General features: G+C 46.3%; 9 protein-coding genes across 9 annotated transcripts; 3 read left to right on the top strand and 6 right to left on the bottom strand.

The window, feature by feature from the left end:
• Positions 1 to 1707: 1707 nt before the first annotated feature.
• Positions 1708 to 2912, bottom strand: EDB82DRAFT_246705 (kinase-like domain-containing protein). Its single transcript, XM_025727768.2, has one exon. It carries the CDS (start codon positions 2801 to 2803, stop codon positions 1748 to 1750), a length of 1056 nt encoding a protein of 351 aa, XP_025582202.1. The 5' UTR covers positions 2804 to 2912; the 3' UTR covers positions 1708 to 1747.
• A 371-nt stretch (positions 2913 to 3283) lies between these two features.
• On the bottom strand, positions 3284 to 4015 carry EDB82DRAFT_246699 (uncharacterized protein). The gene has a single exon (XM_065607303.1). It carries the CDS (start codon positions 3774 to 3776, stop codon positions 3390 to 3392), a length of 387 nt encoding a protein of 128 aa, XP_065464023.1. The 5' UTR covers positions 3777 to 4015; the 3' UTR covers positions 3284 to 3389.
• A 616-nt stretch (positions 4016 to 4631) lies between these two features.
• Positions 4632 to 5751, top strand: EDB82DRAFT_431466 (uncharacterized protein; the record flags this gene model as incomplete). The annotated part of the gene is made up of 2 exons (XM_025727769.2): positions 4632 to 5371; positions 5442 to 5751. The coding sequence occupies 2 exons, from the start codon at positions 4632 to 4634 to the stop codon at positions 5749 to 5751; spliced, it is 1050 nt and encodes a 349-aa protein (XP_025582203.2).
• Positions 5752 to 6115: 364 nt separating this feature from the next.
• EDB82DRAFT_538868 (thiamine diphosphate-binding protein) lies at positions 6116 to 8050 on the bottom strand. Its single transcript, XM_025727770.2, has one exon. It carries the CDS (start codon positions 7836 to 7838, stop codon positions 6144 to 6146), a length of 1695 nt encoding a protein of 564 aa, XP_025582204.1. The 5' UTR covers positions 7839 to 8050; the 3' UTR covers positions 6116 to 6143.
• A 335-nt stretch (positions 8051 to 8385) lies between these two features.
• On the top strand, positions 8386 to 9679 carry EDB82DRAFT_507093 (lactate dehydrogenase/glycoside hydrolase). The gene is made up of 3 exons (XM_025727771.2): positions 8386 to 8828; positions 8888 to 9117; positions 9177 to 9679. Exons 1-3 carry the CDS (start codon positions 8528 to 8530, stop codon positions 9615 to 9617), a joined length of 972 nt encoding a protein of 323 aa, XP_025582205.2. The 5' UTR covers positions 8386 to 8527; the 3' UTR covers positions 9618 to 9679.
• A 526-nt stretch (positions 9680 to 10205) lies between these two features.
• EDB82DRAFT_246734 (uncharacterized protein) lies at positions 10206 to 12892 on the bottom strand. Its single transcript, XM_025727772.2, has one exon. It carries the CDS (start codon positions 12694 to 12696, stop codon positions 10303 to 10305), a length of 2394 nt encoding a protein of 797 aa, XP_025582206.1. The 5' UTR covers positions 12697 to 12892; the 3' UTR covers positions 10206 to 10302.
• Positions 12893 to 13915: 1023 nt separating this feature from the next.
• On the bottom strand, positions 13916 to 14560 carry EDB82DRAFT_527206 (uncharacterized protein; the record flags this gene model as incomplete). The annotated part of the gene is made up of 1 exon (XM_025727773.1): positions 13916 to 14560. One exon carries the CDS (start codon positions 14558 to 14560, stop codon positions 13916 to 13918), a length of 645 nt encoding a protein of 214 aa, XP_025582207.1.
• Positions 14561 to 15015: 455 nt separating this feature from the next.
• On the top strand, positions 15016 to 15916 carry EDB82DRAFT_507103 (uncharacterized protein). The gene is made up of 3 exons (XM_065608776.1): positions 15016 to 15331; positions 15387 to 15599; positions 15662 to 15916. The coding sequence occupies exons 1-3, from the start codon at positions 15180 to 15182 to the stop codon at positions 15843 to 15845; spliced, it is 549 nt and encodes a 182-aa protein (XP_065464024.1). The 5' UTR covers positions 15016 to 15179; the 3' UTR covers positions 15846 to 15916.
• EDB82DRAFT_568071 (Oxidoreductase, molybdopterin-binding domain-containing protein) lies at positions 15917 to 18095 on the bottom strand. Its single transcript, XM_065609860.1, has 7 exons — positions 18004 to 18095; positions 17561 to 17950; positions 17228 to 17512; positions 16890 to 17092; positions 16786 to 16841; positions 16637 to 16732; positions 15917 to 16589 (listed from the first exon to the last, which is right to left on the bottom strand). The coding sequence occupies exons 1-7, from the start codon at positions 18049 to 18051 to the stop codon at positions 16147 to 16149; spliced, it is 1521 nt and encodes a 506-aa protein (XP_065464025.1). The 5' UTR covers positions 18052 to 18095; the 3' UTR covers positions 15917 to 16146.
• Between the last annotated feature and the right edge of the window lie 303 nt (positions 18096 to 18398).

Here is an 18398-nt window from a genome sequence, read left to right on the forward strand (position 1 = left end):
TCTTGACTCAAGAGACAATCCATCATCCCAGTGCTCAACAGTTCTACCCTATGCTTTGTCTAATTCCATAGCATTAGACTCTGATATTTCACATAGAACCTTTCATATAATTCGAGAGTTTCATTGGAAGTTCTAGACCTTTGTTGGTTCATGTTCAAGGTACCTTTGGGGGTTGAGGTAAGTGGGGGCAGTGACAGCTCGTGACTCAAGTTCAGGAATCAAGCTCCCGAAATGTTAACCTGTCCCCATTCTTCGATGAGCTAGATACATATTCGGCTGCGGCTGAACAATTCATTATTTATCATCCGAGTGTGGGGGATGTCACAAGATATTATCTCTTGAGGTTCCGTGCATATTGGCTTGTTCCGGTTAAAGTCCGGGCCGAATGTAAACCGATGTAAATGTCTTCAATGCATGTGCCATGATGATAACGATAGTCATTTCTTATACTAAGCGCTTGTCTATTATTCTTTTTGTACTACAACTACTGCCCATAGATATTATCATAAACCATGAATTGATTCTCTAACAGTGTGTGTGGTACCTAGCATCCCATCATCCGCCTGAGAATACAAGTCATGAATGATTTTAGTTTGATGTGGAGGTCCATGGCGTGGGGATTTATCACTGTTCAAGGCTGTATTGACAGCACTGATATCTGATTGCTAATTTGAATCCTTTCTACCATCATGATTACGCTTTAGTTAAATTTATGATTTTGTATTCGAATAGCATGTTTAATCATGGTAAAATAGGAATGTTCTAAAGTATAAATAGAAATTCTTAAAATACCCTGTACTCAACTGAGGCTTTTCTTAACTAATTCTTTATCGCAATACCTTATCTGGACAGTTGTTATCAAGTGTCGGCTTATCACGTGTCTATCAAGTTTAATCCACATTCATCTATATGTAATTTTCTATGGCTCCCTAGGAATGCAATTAACAGTGTATCGCCAAGCGTAGTTGCATATTTCCGGGCAAGACATTTTACTGCCCAAGACATGATTTTATTAGTGCCCGACAAATGATGCTTCCACTTGCCAACTGACTTTTAACTTCCAAGATTGACACTGTGGCACCTAATGTGTACATATTTCCTCTCCTTCCTTGTCTGATCATCGTAATTTATTAATCCTATACTTGGGCAGATCAGATTGTCAATTTGAGGCAGAGCGCCGTGATGTTTGAGAGAAATCAATGATATGGTTAAAATGACGGGAAATACATTGTTAGCCCAATGATTACACTATAACCGTTGAAATTATTGATCTGTGAAGGGCTAATACGAGTTTAGCCTCTTGTGAAGATTGGGTGTAGTCATCCGATGTCATTAATAAAAATAGACAATATTAAGGCTTTCATTTGATATGACATGAATACCCAGTCGACACGAGTCATAAAGACAGATTAGAGCCTTTTATTACCTCTGCATCGCGTCCTGCTATTGATGCTGATCTCCATATAGTCAATGTGCGCTCGGACTGGGGCCAACAGGTCGATTCTGCAATCAACGGGCCGTAAGGCATAGTATCGTCAGCCGCCGGCAGTGCATACGAGAAGTGGCTTTCAGATCTCGCTAAGACTTGTTCAACGCCATTTGAGGCAAAGTGAAAAACGACGGGGAGACGGGACAGGTGTTTGACAGACATAGTGCAGAATCGATCTTCGCCGACAGGCGCTATTACGCGATTATTTAGAACAGACGTTGATGTGAGGTGCAGTATATTACGATTAAAATTAGATATCTACTCTTTCTCCAACAGCTCGACTGGGTTGTGGTCTTCCATAGCCGGCACCAACCGCGACACAATAGCCCATACTCTCTCCTTGGTCTGCATACCATAGGGGCACAGAACCCAAGAATAACCTGCCATCAGAGACTTGCGGTACTCGGTCATGACTTCGGGATCGTCCCTGGAAAGCTTTGGTCCACCGAATTCGTGCAGCTTGGCAAGGTAGTGGTCCAAGACTTCCATCTCATGGGCGCGACGGTCCTCGACTGTTAGAGCCGTCATGGTGAAGTAGGCAATGTCAGTAAAGCATGATCCAATATGGATGACTTGCCAATCGACAAGCATGGGAGTATCTTGCTCCTCAGACCAGGCCATGTTGCCCAGATGAGCATCGCCGTGGAGAACGCATTGGAACTTGGGGTTTCTGGTAGCAAACCACTTGGTGATGACGGCAGTCATGCGCTTCTGGTCTTTCATGTAGTCGGGAACCGGAGGTCGGTCTTCAGCAAGCACAATGGCATCCCACATGCTACAGAGACCGAGCACCGATGTCTCATAGTGGCTATCCAGCCAAGGAACGGTAGATGCTTCGACACCCCATGTTGCGGCATGTAAAGCGGCAAAGTGCTCCACAGTCTTTTTGACGCGATCGACAGACCAGGCATCGACAGGGTCGGCGAAGGAAAAGTTAGCGGCAGCAAGGTCCTCCATAATAAGGATGGCGTTGTTGTCACTTTTCTCGGCCCACAATTTTCGTGGAACATTGAGATGGGGCACCTGAGGGGCCAAATTATTGTAAAAGTCGACCTCGCGGTTGTAAAGTGACAGTATGAATGGGAACTGAGCCAGTATGGCAGGGTTGAAGCCACCCTTGATGCAGATGCGCATGGGCTTGCTGGCCTCGTCACCTTCTCCTTTCTCAGGCGTGGCTGTCATGAGGACCAGCGTGGCTGTTCCGCCAATGGTATTGTTCAACTTGAGCGTGGCATTCTTAACGCCGATCTTGGGGGAGAGCCAATCGGTGGTGATGTCCTGGGGAAGACTGGGGAGGACTTGGGTAGTAGCCATTGTATGTATGATGTGGTCTGATGTGATGGCGGTTAAATAATGGGTAGAGATAAAATTGTATGCTGCAACTGACGTATCATGCAGAAAGTTGGAAAAAAAGAAAGAAGAAGACACGACATATGTGGGTTTTGGGGGTGAAGGGGAAAGGGGTCACTTGTTATACTCTACATGCGTCTGTAACGTAACCAACAAGAAATCATCCATGATTGAGATCCCGTCTCAACGGTTCTGTTTTCCTATCATGGTCAGCATTTGGACTAGTTGATTATGGGGAGGCCTGGCAAAGCAAATTATTTGATACTTGGCCCTGTATTTGTGGGTTTGTCTATCTCGGTTATGCATGTGCCTGACGAAAGAACTCCCTTGTTGCGACATTCTCTCCACATTCAATGCTTCGTACCGTTGGGTCTAACCAAATAACCCTCCGGAGGGGTCAAGGATCTTCCCGCGTCCGTCGACATGATTTGCGTGCTAGTTATCTCTCGGACCACAATGGGGTCCCGTTCGTGAACGAGTCTTGTCTTGTCTTAGCTGATTGTCATGCCAGGGCAGGCAGAGACCATCAGACCCCAAGTTTTGTCATGTTTCAATTGTCAATTCTCTCGTAAGAAAAAAAAGTGACCGCTGGGAAACCTCCGGATCCAATGACAAAGGCACGGCTAAAACGGACCGGAGAAAGAAAAAGCAAAATAAAAATGATATTTAAATGCAGCCACTGCCACAATAACAAACATGACAAGTAAAATAAAGATGCATAAAGAATTATCAGTTTCAAGACAGCTGAAGACGCAAACAAATGATCATCACTTCTTGAACAGGGAAAACCTTGCGAGCGGCTGAGTCTCATCCGAGTCTTCGTATGTTTGCTTCTGCGAGGGGCGACGCTGACTATTCTATTTCCCGTGTGTTTCGCCTTGTGGGACTGTTCGGCGAATTTGTGGCTGTCAGTGCATGAAAATGAAGATAAGCTCATTCAACCCTTCTGTTTTAGACGCGTCAAGCGACCTAACTGTTGTTATATGTACAAGGCGGCATATTGACTCAAGGGTTAAACGCGTAGTACTCCCAAACGAGTAAATGTTTTGCTCTCGCGACCAACAACTTGGCACCCATCGGTAGATGAGAATGAGCCCCTCCAGTACAGACAGTCGGGACTGTAGACGCAACAAATTCCGCAAATTCTTTCTGCAACCTCTCCTGACCTGACAAGGGGGGCCCAGTTGATTACGAGACATGATTCATCGAAATGCCTTGCTGACCTCGGCCCCGAGTATTATATCATATTTCAGAATGTGAGAAGTGAAAGCCCCAGGCATTTTCTTTTGCTACAACTCGCTGACAATGCCTTGGACTAACGAACCGTTTCAACGGAAACCAGTTTCCTCGGTGGACTCGACAGGGAGACAACAAGCATCAACATCCAATCATCCTACTAATCAAACTCGTCAAGCCCACAAACGGGCAACTAGTCTAGTTCTCCCGGCAAGGACCTTGTTCGCCCCGCCACGGATTGTTGACCCCTGCCATCCGCCCGCTCGCCGCTGCGGCAGACGAGGCAAGGGTCAAGGTTGAAAACAAAAATCTTCAAGACCAACGTCAAATCCGTCCTGAATTTAATCTACAAATGTCTTAGAACCAAATTCGTTCCTGGCCATATGGAGTCTAAATAAGATCGACTATCCCGTGCGAACTAGTTTAGTTGCCGTCCTTAGTTGTTTTCAACAAGCTACTCCTACCAACTATCGTCCATCTTTTGTAAGTACAAAGTACTCATCTCGTGCTCCTTTGTTTGCAAGCGCTAACAAATGGATTGCAGTACAGACATACCATGGCTGTCCGCGATAGTCTCGGCCCTGTGATGGCCGCCTTCATCGCCATCGACGGCGTCATCGTCCTTGCCCGTCTCGGTGTGCGAACCAAATTGACGACTCTCGGATATGACGATTATGTCATCGCTGTAGCCATGGTCGCATTCATTCTCATGTGCGCCTTCACATTCGTTTCTCTCCACTACGGATTCGGCGTCTCGGACCCCGAAGTTATTGCCGGCATGGCCAACTACAATGTCATGGAAGCCCAACGATACTTCACCATCGCCCAAATCACATATGTCGCTGGATTTCCTATCGTTCGCATCAGTGTAGCGCTGGTTCTTCATAGAATTGTGCAAGGCTGGCCTCGTACGCAACAACTACTCGTGGGAACTATGGTTGTCATCGGCATCTACGCCCTAGGCTGTCTTCTGGTTGATGTCTTCCAATGCATACCACTCAAGGCTGTTTGGGGAGACGGTACCGGCAAGTGTCTCAGCTCAAAGCAACTGGCAGGTTTGGGGTTTGCCGTGGCTGCGTTGGACATTGCATCAGCTTTGTTCTACGCTGTTCTTCCCATCTTTCTACTCAAGGGCTTGCAGATGGGTAGAAGAACCAAGGTTGCCATCATCATTCTACTTGGTCTCGGTGCTTCGACTGTCGTCATCAGTATCATTCGAATGCAGAGCCTGATCCAGATTGTCAATGCCAAGAACATTGTTGAGGCTTTGGATAAGCAGCTGGAGTCTTTCATCTAGTAAGTGCACAACCTTTTTTCCATTTAATCCAATTTGGAGTGCAATCTTACTGACTACAATTTTCTACAGCTCTGTCCTTGAGTTTGGCATTTCCATCCTGACAGCCTCTTTGGTTGCCTTCCGTCCTCTCATCAAGTATCTACCATTCGGTAGCATCGGACGCAGCTCTGGCCCCAAGGGTCCTTCTGCTGACAGCAGTGGTCAAGGAATCAGTGGCAAGAATGATTTTGAGATGGGTCGCCGGAAATATGTCAACATGCCCGACCCAACTCCATTGGATTCTGATGATGGTGAAAGTCAGCGCAACATCTTGCATGATACAGACCACCCCCACGACTGGAAGCAATCTGCTACCACGGTTACATCTACCTCTAAATAGACAGAATCAAAATCCCTTTTGTACATGATAACTTTCGAATCGCACCAAAACTCGCTGGTTGGAATATTGGCCCAGTTGAAAGTTGGGCGTTATTGCAAAATATAAACACTTTAGTGTATCTTGATATTTTTAGATGCCGTATCGATCCTTGAATTTTAATTTCGGGTGACGGTAACCGGGTGGACACCTAGCGACAGGAGCAAAGGCTAACTGCCGAAACTTATTTTCCGACCGAGAACTCCGCCTTGAAACCAACACGTCTGTTGGTTGGTTGGTTGGTTGGTTGCTTATCATTTACACTTATTACGAAGCTATCCACTCCACTGCAGGGAAGGCAAGGCTGTTTCCATTTCAGTGTTAAATAATGGGAATCAATCTAGCATGAAACAAAGTTAATCCTCCCTTCTTGGAACACGGCTATTGGCAGCTGCAACAAAGTGCCCCCAAGTAATCAGCTCCCTGCTACAATCATCACGGTGTATGCTACAGTCGATAAGTGTAGGCCCAATCTTGTGCCCCAAGGCTCTTTGAAGACACTCAGAAAGTTCTGCGGGAGTCCGTGCTTGTAGACCGAGTGCTTTCCCTTCTCCACCCTCTGAATTGAAAGCTTCAACGAACCACGCATAATTCCAATCCTGTATACGATTGTACAGTCCGTCATGAATCTCCACCTCAATTGTGTACCCTTTATTGTTCATTAATAGTATGATGATTGGAAGATGGAATCGGACCATCTGCGAGACCTCTTGACCAGTCACTTGAAACGCACCATCGCCTACTAGGACGATGGTTTGTTGCTGTGGTCTCGCCAGTGCGTAGCCAAACGATGCTGGTATAGACCATCCGATATGACCCCATTGCATTTCGATTTCAAATTCCGCACCGTGTGTGAGGTTTAATTGAAGGCCGTTAAACCACGAATCGCCGGTATCTGCAAAGACCGTCGTGTCAGAGTCCAGCAGAAGCTGAGTCTGGCGAGAGATTTCTTTTCTAGTCAATCTCTCTGGTCCATGTGGCTTCTGCACCGTCTGAGTATCAGGGCGCAACCTATTATACTCAACCATGGTAATATCATTCCAGCATACTGTCTCTGCGAGTCTGAGCAAGAAGTCGGATAGCTGAAGACCGCTAGTATAAAAGCGCGTGGCTACAGATACACTGTGCATGTCGACAATGATCTGTGGAACGCTCGGTAGAGCTGTCCAACCAACCGTGCTATAATCGGTAAAGACCGTCCCGATACAAAGAAGAACATCCGCCCAGTTGACGATGGTGTCTGCCCCTAGCGTGCTGACCTGACCCCAGAATATCCCGGCAAATTGGGTGTGATCCTCTGGAAACGATCCTTTTGCTGCTGGCTGAAGAACGACGGCGCATCCGATGGCTTCTGATAGCTGAAGTAGAGCTTCTTGCGCCCTCGCCCTTCGTACCTTAGGACCGACCACAACCACGCATTTCTGCTTTCCCTCCAAGTATTCGGAGACCTTGGAAACGGCGAAATTCAGCGCATGCTCATCACTAACAAGTCTTTTGGTAATGGCGCTAATCGGTCCGGGATGCATGCAAGTCTCGCCAGCCAAATTAGTCGGTATCTCAATGTAGACGGGCTTACGCCGTGTCAGAGCCGACAGAATGGCGTTATCGATAATCTCTGGAGCTTGTTCGGCATGGCGTATACTCGCAGCATAACATGTGATATGCCTGACCATTTGCAGCTGGTAAGAATTATCACATTCACCAAGGGTGTGGTGAAGTAGCTTTTGACCAGCATAGTTTGTGTTTGGAGCTCCGCTGACAACTATGAGAGGAAGATCCTCTGCGTATGCACTGCCTATGCCATTGAAAGCAGAGAAAGCACCCACACTAAAGGTGACAACACAAACGCCAACTCCTTTGCCACGGCTGTACCCTTCAGCGGCTAGAGAGCAGTTAAGCTCATTTGTACATCCAACTTCTGTCAGAGATGGATGAGCTTCGAGCTTATCGAGAAGAATGAGATTGTAGTCTCCTGGGACAATGAAATGGTGACGAATGCCGATCTGAACCAACCTCTCAGCAAGGTAGTTGCCCACGGTAAAAGGAGGCATGGTGTAAGATGTCAATCTCAGACCAGTCAGTTTGGATGATGTGTATCGGTTGGATAACTTCAGAATGAAGTTGTAATTACTTGGAACATTCGGTACTGGACCAAAACTCGCCACAGATTATTCTTAACCAAGTCCCCGACCAAAAAGATACGTAGCAGACATCAAGTACTATGGAGTCACATGCTAAAAAGAGGATTCAATTTATTCATGACTACGACGTAAATCGTTCACGTATGATACGACTTTGTAGACTTGTGTGGAGCACAAATATAGAATGTTGACGTGCAATGATCCATGTGTAGCGTAAGTGTAAGCACGAAACTAGGCAAGTCTAATCACACGGATCACTAGATGTTATCATGGAAGGAATCTTGTATCACATGATCTGATCGTACATGATCTGATCGTACATCATGCATCCATGAAATGGTGTGGTAGCCACAGTGTATGTGGCTAATTGATCTAGACTTTCCTCCGTCCAGAACCGGCCGTGGCTGTACGGTTGAAAATGGTTGGATACGCACTTAGCAGTGGATGCAAAGATGTAAGCACACTTTGACGTAAGTATTACTGACACATGGAGTTGGAATGGTACGATGTGCCGAAATCAGAACACTGAGCATCGGATACTTGGTAGTCGAGTGTAGAGCACTCTTGTCGGCTGCTGTACTTATTAGACATATGTTACGATGGTTTACGCCGCATTTATTGGGGTCAAAGATCTAGGCGCAATGAATTCATCTTCTCATGTCGCTATAGTTGGGGTAGGAGAAGTGGGCGGAGTAGTCGCTTACAATCTTATTATTTCATCCGTCGTCAGAGAACTACTACTCGTCGACCTTGATCTTGAACGAAGAAATGCTCAAGTTGAGGATCTTTCCGATGCAGCCTACAGTACCAAGACGGGCACGCGGGTGCGACCCGGCACATTCAAGCAAGCATCCCAATGTGATGTTGTCGTCATCACCTCGGCAGTCAAGCACACGATAGGTTTGTTCTATACGATACAGGAATACAGAGAAGATGTGCTAATAAGGATCCCTACACAGGCCAGACTACTGTGGATTATACATCCCGAAATTGTTCAATGCTACGGGGAGTTATTGATGCGATGAAGCCTTTTGGACCCGAAACTATCTTGCTCATAGTCGCTGATCCTGTCGATCTCTTGACATCCATGGCAAAAGAGCTTTCGGGTCTACCATCTTCACAAGTCATGGGAACAGGAACCTTTTTGGACACTGATAGGCTTTGCGGAATGCTGGCCTCTCGAGCCCTTGTCAGTTGAGACCCCCTGATATAACGCAGCTCGTAAGAATTCAGTTACTGACTGTGTAGGTCATGCCAAGCGAGGTGTGCGCATATGTGGTAGGCATTCATGGGGAACGTCAAATTGTCGCATGGTCATCAGCAACCATTGGAGGCGTTTGTATTTCAGATTCGCCGCACAGTCAAGGTATCGATCGTGAAAGGATTGAGACCACCTGCAAGCATCGATCCCAGGAGCTGATACGTGCCAAAGGCTCCGCCGGCTTTGGGATTGGTACCGTCGTGGCCAACATCTGCTCTTCAATTCTTTCCGATAAACGTATCTGGGGGCCAGTCAGCTTCTTTCAGCCACAATTCGGTTGCTGTTTTAGCATGCCTGCCGTTATTGGAAAAGAAGGAATCGTCAGTCAAGTTGAAATGGTGCTGGATGGAGAGGAAGAGAGTATGCTATCGGTTTCTGCTGTGGAGCTGAAACGAAAGGTTGAGTTGGTGAGTAGTGATGGATGGTGATTTTGTCAATTTAGTATCTCGAAGCTCATCTAGTGTTAAACAGTGAAATGATCAAATTAACCCAGTGATTATCACTAGTGAGGATTCTCTATAGTGAGGATTCTCTATAGTGAGGATTCTCTGCTTGAATGATTCTCGTGTTGAGATCTGATTATAAATGGGGAAGTGCGTTGTAAAGGTGATAATGTACATGCACCATATTCTCTAGTGGATGAAGTTATAAAATATTCTTCAATAGTTAATTTCATCTGGGGAATATTCCTCATTATTTATGTGATCCATGAGGGTCAGGAAGTACGATGACATGCTGTATACATCACTAGAGAATACTGGAAGCGTAGAGACAGGACAAGCCGCCAGGCACTCTAACAGGTGACAATTCAGTTGGTTTAGAGTCATTACAGTCGTTTCATGCATGGCTAGTATGACTTGAACGTATTTATGATATTCATTATTGACATAGCATGAGGCATGGAAAGCAAGTGAAAACATTACAATCTGAGTTGCTTTACCTAGTATCAAGAATGAAAACTGTCCCGAATCTTGCAACCAAGCCAGTTGCACCCTATACCCATGTAGTTCAAAAGTAAATAAAACGATAAATTGCGTTGAAGGTTCTGATGGATTGCACAAAGGAAAGTCCTATGATGATACTCTGCACTAACCAAAGGGCTATGACCTTCAGTTACATCTTCTCGCTGGCCAGAACTTGTTTCTTCACCAAAACAAAGCTATCGGGAGTCACTGAGATGGAATTAATTCCGTGGTCCACCAAGAATTTGGCAAACTCTGGATGGTCGCTTGGAGCCTGACCACATAGACCAATCTTGCACCCCTTCGTATGGGCCACTTCGATGACCCTGGCTATCATCCACTTGATAGCCTCGTCCTGTTCATTGAAAAGATTAGCGAGCTCGCTTGAGTCCCGATCTATACCCAGGACGAGTTGCGTGAGATCGTTGGAGCCGATAGAGAATCCGTCAAAATAGTCAGTAAAGTTATGGGCCAAGATTACATTCGAAGGTATCTCGCACATGACGTATACTTCCAACCCATTTTCGCCTCGCTTGAGGCCATTCTCCTTCATGACATCAAGTACCTTTCTGGCTTCTTTTATAGTGCGACAGAAAGGGATCATGACAATAGCATTAGTAAGACCCATGGTCTCGCGCACCCTCCTCACAGCTTGACACTCGAGTGCAAACCCCTCCTTGTAGCGAGGTGAGTAGTAACGTGAGGCTCCGCGAAAGCCTATCATGGGATTGTCTTCTTGGAGCTCTAGTTCAGCACCCCCAATCAGGCCAGCATACTCATTTGACTTGAAGTCGCTCATGCGAATGATAGCTGGCTTGGGATATACCGCAGCACAAAGGGTAGCAAGGCCGTAAGACAATTTATCAACAAAGTAATCAGGCTTGTTCTTGTATCCTTTTGTCAGTCTGGCAATCTCTGTCTTGGCACTTTCATCTTTCAGATGGTCAAAATTAATTAGTGCCATTGGGTGGACCTGAATAGAGTTGCTGATGACGAATTCCATGCGAGCAAGACCGATGCCATCAACAGGGAGACGCCACCAGCGATAAGCAGATGATGGGTTGGCAAGATTGAGCATGACCTTTGTGCGAGTTGCAGGCAGCTGAGACAGATCAATGCTCTTGGCTGTGATTTCAGACAGACCATCATAGACTAGACCTGTGTCGCCTTCGGCGCATGACACGGTAATATCCTGGCAACTGTGTAGCACGTATGTGGAATTACCTGTGCCCACAACGGCGGGTACACCCAGTTCACGGCTGACTATGGCGGCATGGGAAGTGCGTCCACCCTGATCCGTGACTATGGCAGCTGCACGCTTCATGATAGGCACCCAATCTGGATCAGTCGCCTCTGTTACCAGGATAGAACCATCGACGAAGCTACTGATATCTTTGGCGGACGTCAGGAGGCATACTCGGCCCGCCGCTGCCTTGTCGCCGATGGACAGTCCGGTCGTTAGTGTGCGCCCTCTTTTTCCAACAGTGTAAGTGTTGAAGACCGCAGTGTCACGCTGGGACTGAACTGTCTCTGGACGGGCTTGGACTATAAACATCTGCCCGGTTGTACCGTCCTTTGCCCATTCCATATCCATGGGGCATCCATAATGCTTCTCAATGACGCAGGCCCATCGGGCTAGTTGTAGGATTTCTGCATCGGTGAGCACAAACGCAGCACGTTCTGCCATGGAAGTAGGGACGTTGCGGGTGGGAATATGCTTGTCACCATATACCATCTTGATCAATTTGCTTCCACATTTCTTTTCAAGGATAGGTGACAAGTTCTTGTTGGACAAAAGAGGCTTGAATACCTGATATTCATCGGGGTTGACGTTTCCTTGAACCACATTCTCACCGAGACCCCAGGCACCATTGATCAACACGATCTTATCAAATCCACTCTCAGTGTCGATGGAGAACATGACTCCAGAGCCAGCGAGATCAGAGTGCACCATTTGCTGTACCCCTATAGAGAGCGCGACACTTGTTTGAGAATAGCCATTGATCTGGCGATAGCTGATAGCTCGATCCGTGAACAGTGAAGCATAGCATCGCTTGGAATAGTGCAGAAGCTCACGTTCGCCGGTGATGTGCAGATATGTATCTTGTTGGCCTGCAAAACTTGCATCGGGAAGATCTTCCGCTGTTGCACTCGATCGCACAGCTACCCTCAACTCAGTCTTTCCGGCCTTGGCACAGAGTTCATGATAGCCAGCCGCGATGGAATCCATAGTGTCCGCCGGCCACACTCCCTTGAGAAATAACTTCCGGATTGCGTAGCCGGTCTCTCCAAGGCTGTAGTGGCCAGACTGCCACTCATCGATGAGCCCTGTGATCTTTCCTCGGATATTGTTGGCGTCAACGTAATGCCAATATGCATATGTAGTCGTGGCGAATCCAGGCGGAACAGGAATTCCCTCAGTGCTAAGGGCTCCAATCATTTCGCCAAGAGAAGAATTCTTCCCGCCTACCAAGGCAACATCACCTCGACCCAAGTGCTCAAAGTTGAGCACAAGAGGCTCAGAAGTCCAGCTGCCGTCACTCATTGGGTAGGGTTTTGGCTGCGACGGGAGATTTGTACGAGACGATATGTAAAATAGCGGACAAATCGGCAGATCAGTATCTTAATGACTTCCAAGAGTTGGGCTATTGGCGAGAAGATACCTATAAGAAACGCTTTGTCGGAAGGTCAAGTAAAGCGGGCACCTTTGTCAGAGGCGTATCATCATGATACAACCGCGTTTCATGATCTGACCGGGTCATATTTGGTTTCTTCTTACGAGGACCTAGAAAGATTATGAAACTGATGTTAATCATATCATTTGCAGTAAAGTTTATAACATCAGTTGTGAACCGTTGCCTCGGGCCAATGGAGGTCCAAGGGTGTATTGGTTGCGAAGCCATCCGTGTCGCAGCGGAGACCAAAGACAGATGGCCTGATGCATGATAAGTCATATCGCGTAAGTTTGACGTTGATGTCACATGTTACAGCATGTTGCACTAGAAATAGCAGCTTGCTAGTAACAAATTCAGTTCCGATTTTTTTCGAAGTTCTGAAATGTTTTGAAAACGCACCGTCTTATAAAGGTTACAGCAATTGGGGTCTTAGAATCGCTTGATCAAGCCCATCTCACAAAACTCCGATGTACTTGCGTTGTGAATGCAGTGAATCATTCGGCTGACGGGTTCCAAGAAGTTACATTGTGGCGTCTCGCACGTTGGGTTGATTAGTAAAAGCTAGTTATAACATCATGACATCCTTTGGCGTTGGCCCTATCCGCTTTCTAATTTTGCCTATCTAGTAGCATTCGCATGTCACTATGATTTGGCATCATTTTTGCCACTGTTAGATGTTTACCGTATGACGCTCAAATATTTTGGCTCTTGGACGAAGCCTCTGTGCTGCACGGATTGTGAACTTTACCGTCGATGCATTGCCTATATCTGAAAGTGACACCGAGACGGTACAATTCCAAGAATAACGACTCTACTTGTCTTAAACATGTTGGACTTTTTCTTCAAAACCATGTCACTGTTAGAGCTCTAGTAGGCTTTACCCGACATTCTATAGGTCCGATGGTAGGGTGCGCTGATAACCGAATCTTAACAAGTTGCGGGTAAGGGAATTACCCCATTATCAGAATAATACCAATCACGTCTCATATATAATAGTTATGTGGATAAAAGATTCCATATTTGCATGAGTGGCAAACTACACTTGTCTTTGGTGTTTTCCAAACAATCTCATGTGTTCTTCCGACTATCCTACAGGCCGTTGAATGTCCCTTCAATGCATGAGGTAGTTTGTACAGCGACAAATAAATTGAGACCAGACTCCGAAATCGCATGGGCCACGACGTTGTCACCATAAGGCCATTCTCCGTCCATCTTTTCTGGGGTCTCAAAGTCTTCAAAGTCAAGCGGGTCTAGTAAGTTGCGGGCTGCTGCCAGCGCTTCTGATCGGTGAAGAAATGTTCCCTCGATCTGCGTCTCCTGTTGAGCGCCACTCCTATCCTTATTGTAGTCGATGGTTGTTTGCAAAATGTATTGCAGAGATGATATTCCTTTAGGAAGCATAATGCTGCCGTCGTATTGGACTACAAATTGATCGTCGTTTGGGGTTGCTTGCAGTGAAATTAAAAAGGTTCGACCAGCTGGTGTCCTGGCGTATACCATAACACCTTCGCCATATCTCCACGTCCCCTGATGACTTGAGTGTACGGCATATTCGGCAAAGTCACCAGGCGTATACCGAAGGGTGTTTAAAACTCGGTAAGCTGAGCTTTTAGCCGACTCGAGGGAACCTCGCGTGCCGAGAACATAAGTGGAGCGTTGAGCACCAGAGGGGTCCTTATCATAGTCAATGACAGTGATTAATACATGATATAAAAGCTCGGGTCGGATTTCCATGATGAAAAACATGCAACATGTACTATTAGAGAGAGGTATTTGGTTGAGGGGATATGATAAGAGAAGATCACCGATATGGGAGAGGGTACGGTGCGTTGCAGCTATCTGGGGAGCATTTTATACCATGAACTTGCTGTTTAACCCGATATTCCTCCTGCTGATATGCTGGCTACGTTTCCTCTCGGCTCACGACTTGGAGCCTGAACAAGAATAGATTCTTCGGTGTCATCGAGTGATCAAAGGTAAGAAGTTATCGTGGCATGCATCTAGCTGATCTGATTCCGGTCTCGTCCAGACGCCTCCCGGCTACTTCGTTTGGTGGCGTTAATGGGACATTCTAGACCACGGTCGGTGACACCAACGTCGTGTAGGCAATTCAGACGTCTAACAGATTAAGCAGCGTGTGACTTGATAAATGAAATGGTGGTATCAGATCATAAAATGCAGTGGGCCTTGCACAGAAACAAACCTAAATCACATCTAAGGTGATATATGATTATAAGCGACTTTTGTCACTGTTGTGCCTATTCTTATATGTCGATTGATTGTGGTACTTAATTTAATCACATTTACATTTACGAAGCACATATTTACTCTATTAGAGGCTCCATTATAGATCATGCCTGCATTAGACAACAACGCCCGTGTGGCCAATAATAGCTCTCAGGACTATTTACGACAGGATGCAGGCACCGGAAAGTCTGCGCTGCTCCCAGTCTTGATGCTTCCATTGATGGGCTTTATTGCCTTCATCTTGTTATTTTTACCCATGTCTGTCCCCCTCATCCGTCTTGTCTACATGCGGGGCTAGCTGACGCCATGAAAGACTTTATAATTTAATTAGACCACAACGTTCGGCTTCTTCCAGTGATGCTAGTAACTCAAACATTTCTGTGCCTTCTCAATCAACGAGCACTGAAGCTAGGGACCTAGCCGAGTTGGATGCCAGAACCCCTCAGAAGACATGTAAAGAGTTGAAACAGGAACTCTCTAACAGCTTCCATCCTTTGTGGGCAAATATGGAAGCCAATATGACATGGTACGTGCATCTCAGTTTACAGGCCCAGGATAACTTAGCAGAGCTGATATTACTTTCCAAAGCGTCATCTGTCTAGAGGAATTTACCGACACCGACAATGTGCGTCACCTTCCTTGCGAACATACCTTTCATTCTGGTTGCATTGCAGCGTGGTACCTTGCGGCACATGACACATGCCCAGTCTGTGCTTATGACTTTGTTTTGGCCAGGCCACCACTTCAGAAGCCCTGTCAAGCGCATCTCTGATTCAGCGAATCACAAGGCATATAAAATTGTTCTTCACTCAAAATACACGTGGTGAAATTATATTCTCTGATCTCTAACGGGGTTGTTCTTCAAACATATATTTTATACCAGGCCCTATCGTTACTGTAGGCCCTGCTTCCTTCAGTCAGAAGACTATGTGATTATCCAGTTGTCCATGTAGCAAGTAGTCCTTTAAAACGGTTTCATGCGATTTATGGCCAAATACTTGAAGAAAGACCAATATGTTAGTTGACCGAAGCACATAATTGCCAAATGCTGGAAGCCAATCAATTAATCATAACTACTCGTCAACATCTCTTGGCTCAGCTTCTTTCGTCAAGCTCTTATACTCATCAATGCTCATCGGCACGAAACCTGTAGGTCTAGTAATCGGCGTGAACCCCTCCTCATGCTCATTGAACTCCATGAGCCTCTTTCTGGTCGCTTCCTTCTTCACATTGACACTATACACTTTCACACGATGACAACTGCTCGTCACATGGAGACTCCAGTTCCAACTGTGTTTGACCTCCATGGGCTGTGTGTTGAGACTGTTGTCCCAACATCTGACAACAAGCTCGGTCCAGCCTTCATGGTCACATGGTACTTTTCCCTTGAAGGTGCGCCATGCGAACTTGTGTTTGGGAGAGAGGTTGTCGATGGGTACAGCATACCACACGTGGCCGCCAGAGGAGGAGATTTCCACGCGTTCTGGCCATCGGCCTCCGCCTGAGTATGCCCAACCTGATCATATTAGATACAAAGGAAGAAGTTAAGGTCGATATTCTCACCTGTAACCTCTATTTCTCCGTCATGTACTACCACCTCCTTGTTCCAAGGGGATATGATGGCACTGCTAACAGGCATCTCCTGGATTTGAATACCCACTGCAAAGCGTTAACCATGCAGCATACCGCCTATTCAATGGCCAAACACTTACTGGTAGGCAATTGATTATGTTTGCCGGTCTGTTGTTGGAAGTACAGATATTCCCTGCTCTATACTGGTGCAAGACTTGGTGTCTCAATCGCCTTAATCCTGTACAGCCACTTGCAACTCCTAGCTCCAATGTACCCCATCACAACGGCTCGAACCGGAGCACCATGGATCTTAGGCATTGGCTTACCATTCATCTCCCACGCCAAAAGAACCTCATGAATTTTTACCTTGGACCATGGTACCGAAACAACATAATTCATGAGCTGCCCACCTTTGAAATATGTATCCGCACCATAAAGCTCGATATGCTTTGCGCCTTCTTTTAAACCGCCACAGTGCTTGATTACCTTCTTTAGACTCACGCCTGTCCATTTCGCAGTACCGATGGCACCTTCAGCCCAAGGTGCGTTAATCATCTCGTCGCCTTCGCCAGGGTACTCAACAATCTGTTCAAAACGGCGAGTACCACTGCATTGAATCGTGACGAGCTTGGTGACCCGTGGGAAGCGGGTTTCGTCTTGGAGGTCCTTGAGTGTGAGGGTTTGGGGTTTGTTGACAAGACCGTCAAGACGAAGATCCCAAGCGTCGTGGCCAATGTCAGGAATACCTCCATGATTTCGAACGAAGTGAAGTTCGTTTGGCATGATATAGTTCTTTGTCAGAAGCTTCTTTGGAGCTTCACCATTGTATGGGAATTCAAGAAGGTGAAGCATCTCGGGATGTTTTTCCTACAATAGTTAGCGTTCAAGGTTCCTTGCCAGTTTGAGGAGATCTACCTTGAGAACGGTCTCCCAACTAAGTTCAGGGACCTTTGTCAAAACTCCTCCAATAGCTTTATGCCATAACTTCCATCTTTTCCCCTCGAGAACAGGATTCGTAGCCGGAAGAGGTTCGAGCTGAAACTCAGGTGGTGGTGGAAACTTGAAGCGTTGAAACCGCTGATGAGCTTTGGCCTTCTTCTCAGGGTAATCCTCCCACTCTACATAGCCCTTCCATCCCTCTCTCTCATCCTGAACGTCTAGATCGTTGTCGTCGTAGCTTATGATCTTTTCTGAATCAGATGGCTTCAACTCGTGTGGGTTAGTGTTGATTTGGAGGCTGCTCTGATTGCGAATACTGAGACGGGCTGCCTCAAGGCCTTGCTCGAGTTTCCACTCATCTGGTTGCTTTAGTCATTTGTTAGAACTTAGAAAAGCCTGACTCTGGACACGTTACCTACCTGACCGTGAGCTTGAGATCCGCGACGATATGGAATGTCTGCCTGCATTTTGTCGTCTCGGTGATATCAACCATCAAAAGCACACTTTTCAGTTTCAGTTCAATGGATTAATGGTCCGGTAGTGATTTATATAACATGCGGTACAATGCCGTGATTATGACGAGTCATCGGGTTGCAAATTGTGTCATTTACAACCCCATGCTGATCATGGTGACGCCAAGACACAGCGACAAATTCGTCACCTACTACCAATAAAACCCACAATTGTATAAGAAAACTGTTCTACTGGTCGATAAAGGATCTTTGTCGTGAAGTTATCAAGCGATGTAACGGTTGGTAACTTTTTTTTTTTTTTTTTAGCAAAATCGTAGCTTACAAAATTGTGCTTCGGCTGA

The sequence above is a fragment of the Fusarium venenatum genome (assembly GCF_020744135.1).
Source record: "Fusarium venenatum strain MPI-CAGE-CH-0201 chromosome Unknown EDB82scaffold_3, whole genome shotgun sequence".
NCBI lineage: Eukaryota > Fungi > Ascomycota > Sordariomycetes > Hypocreales > Nectriaceae > Fusarium > Fusarium venenatum.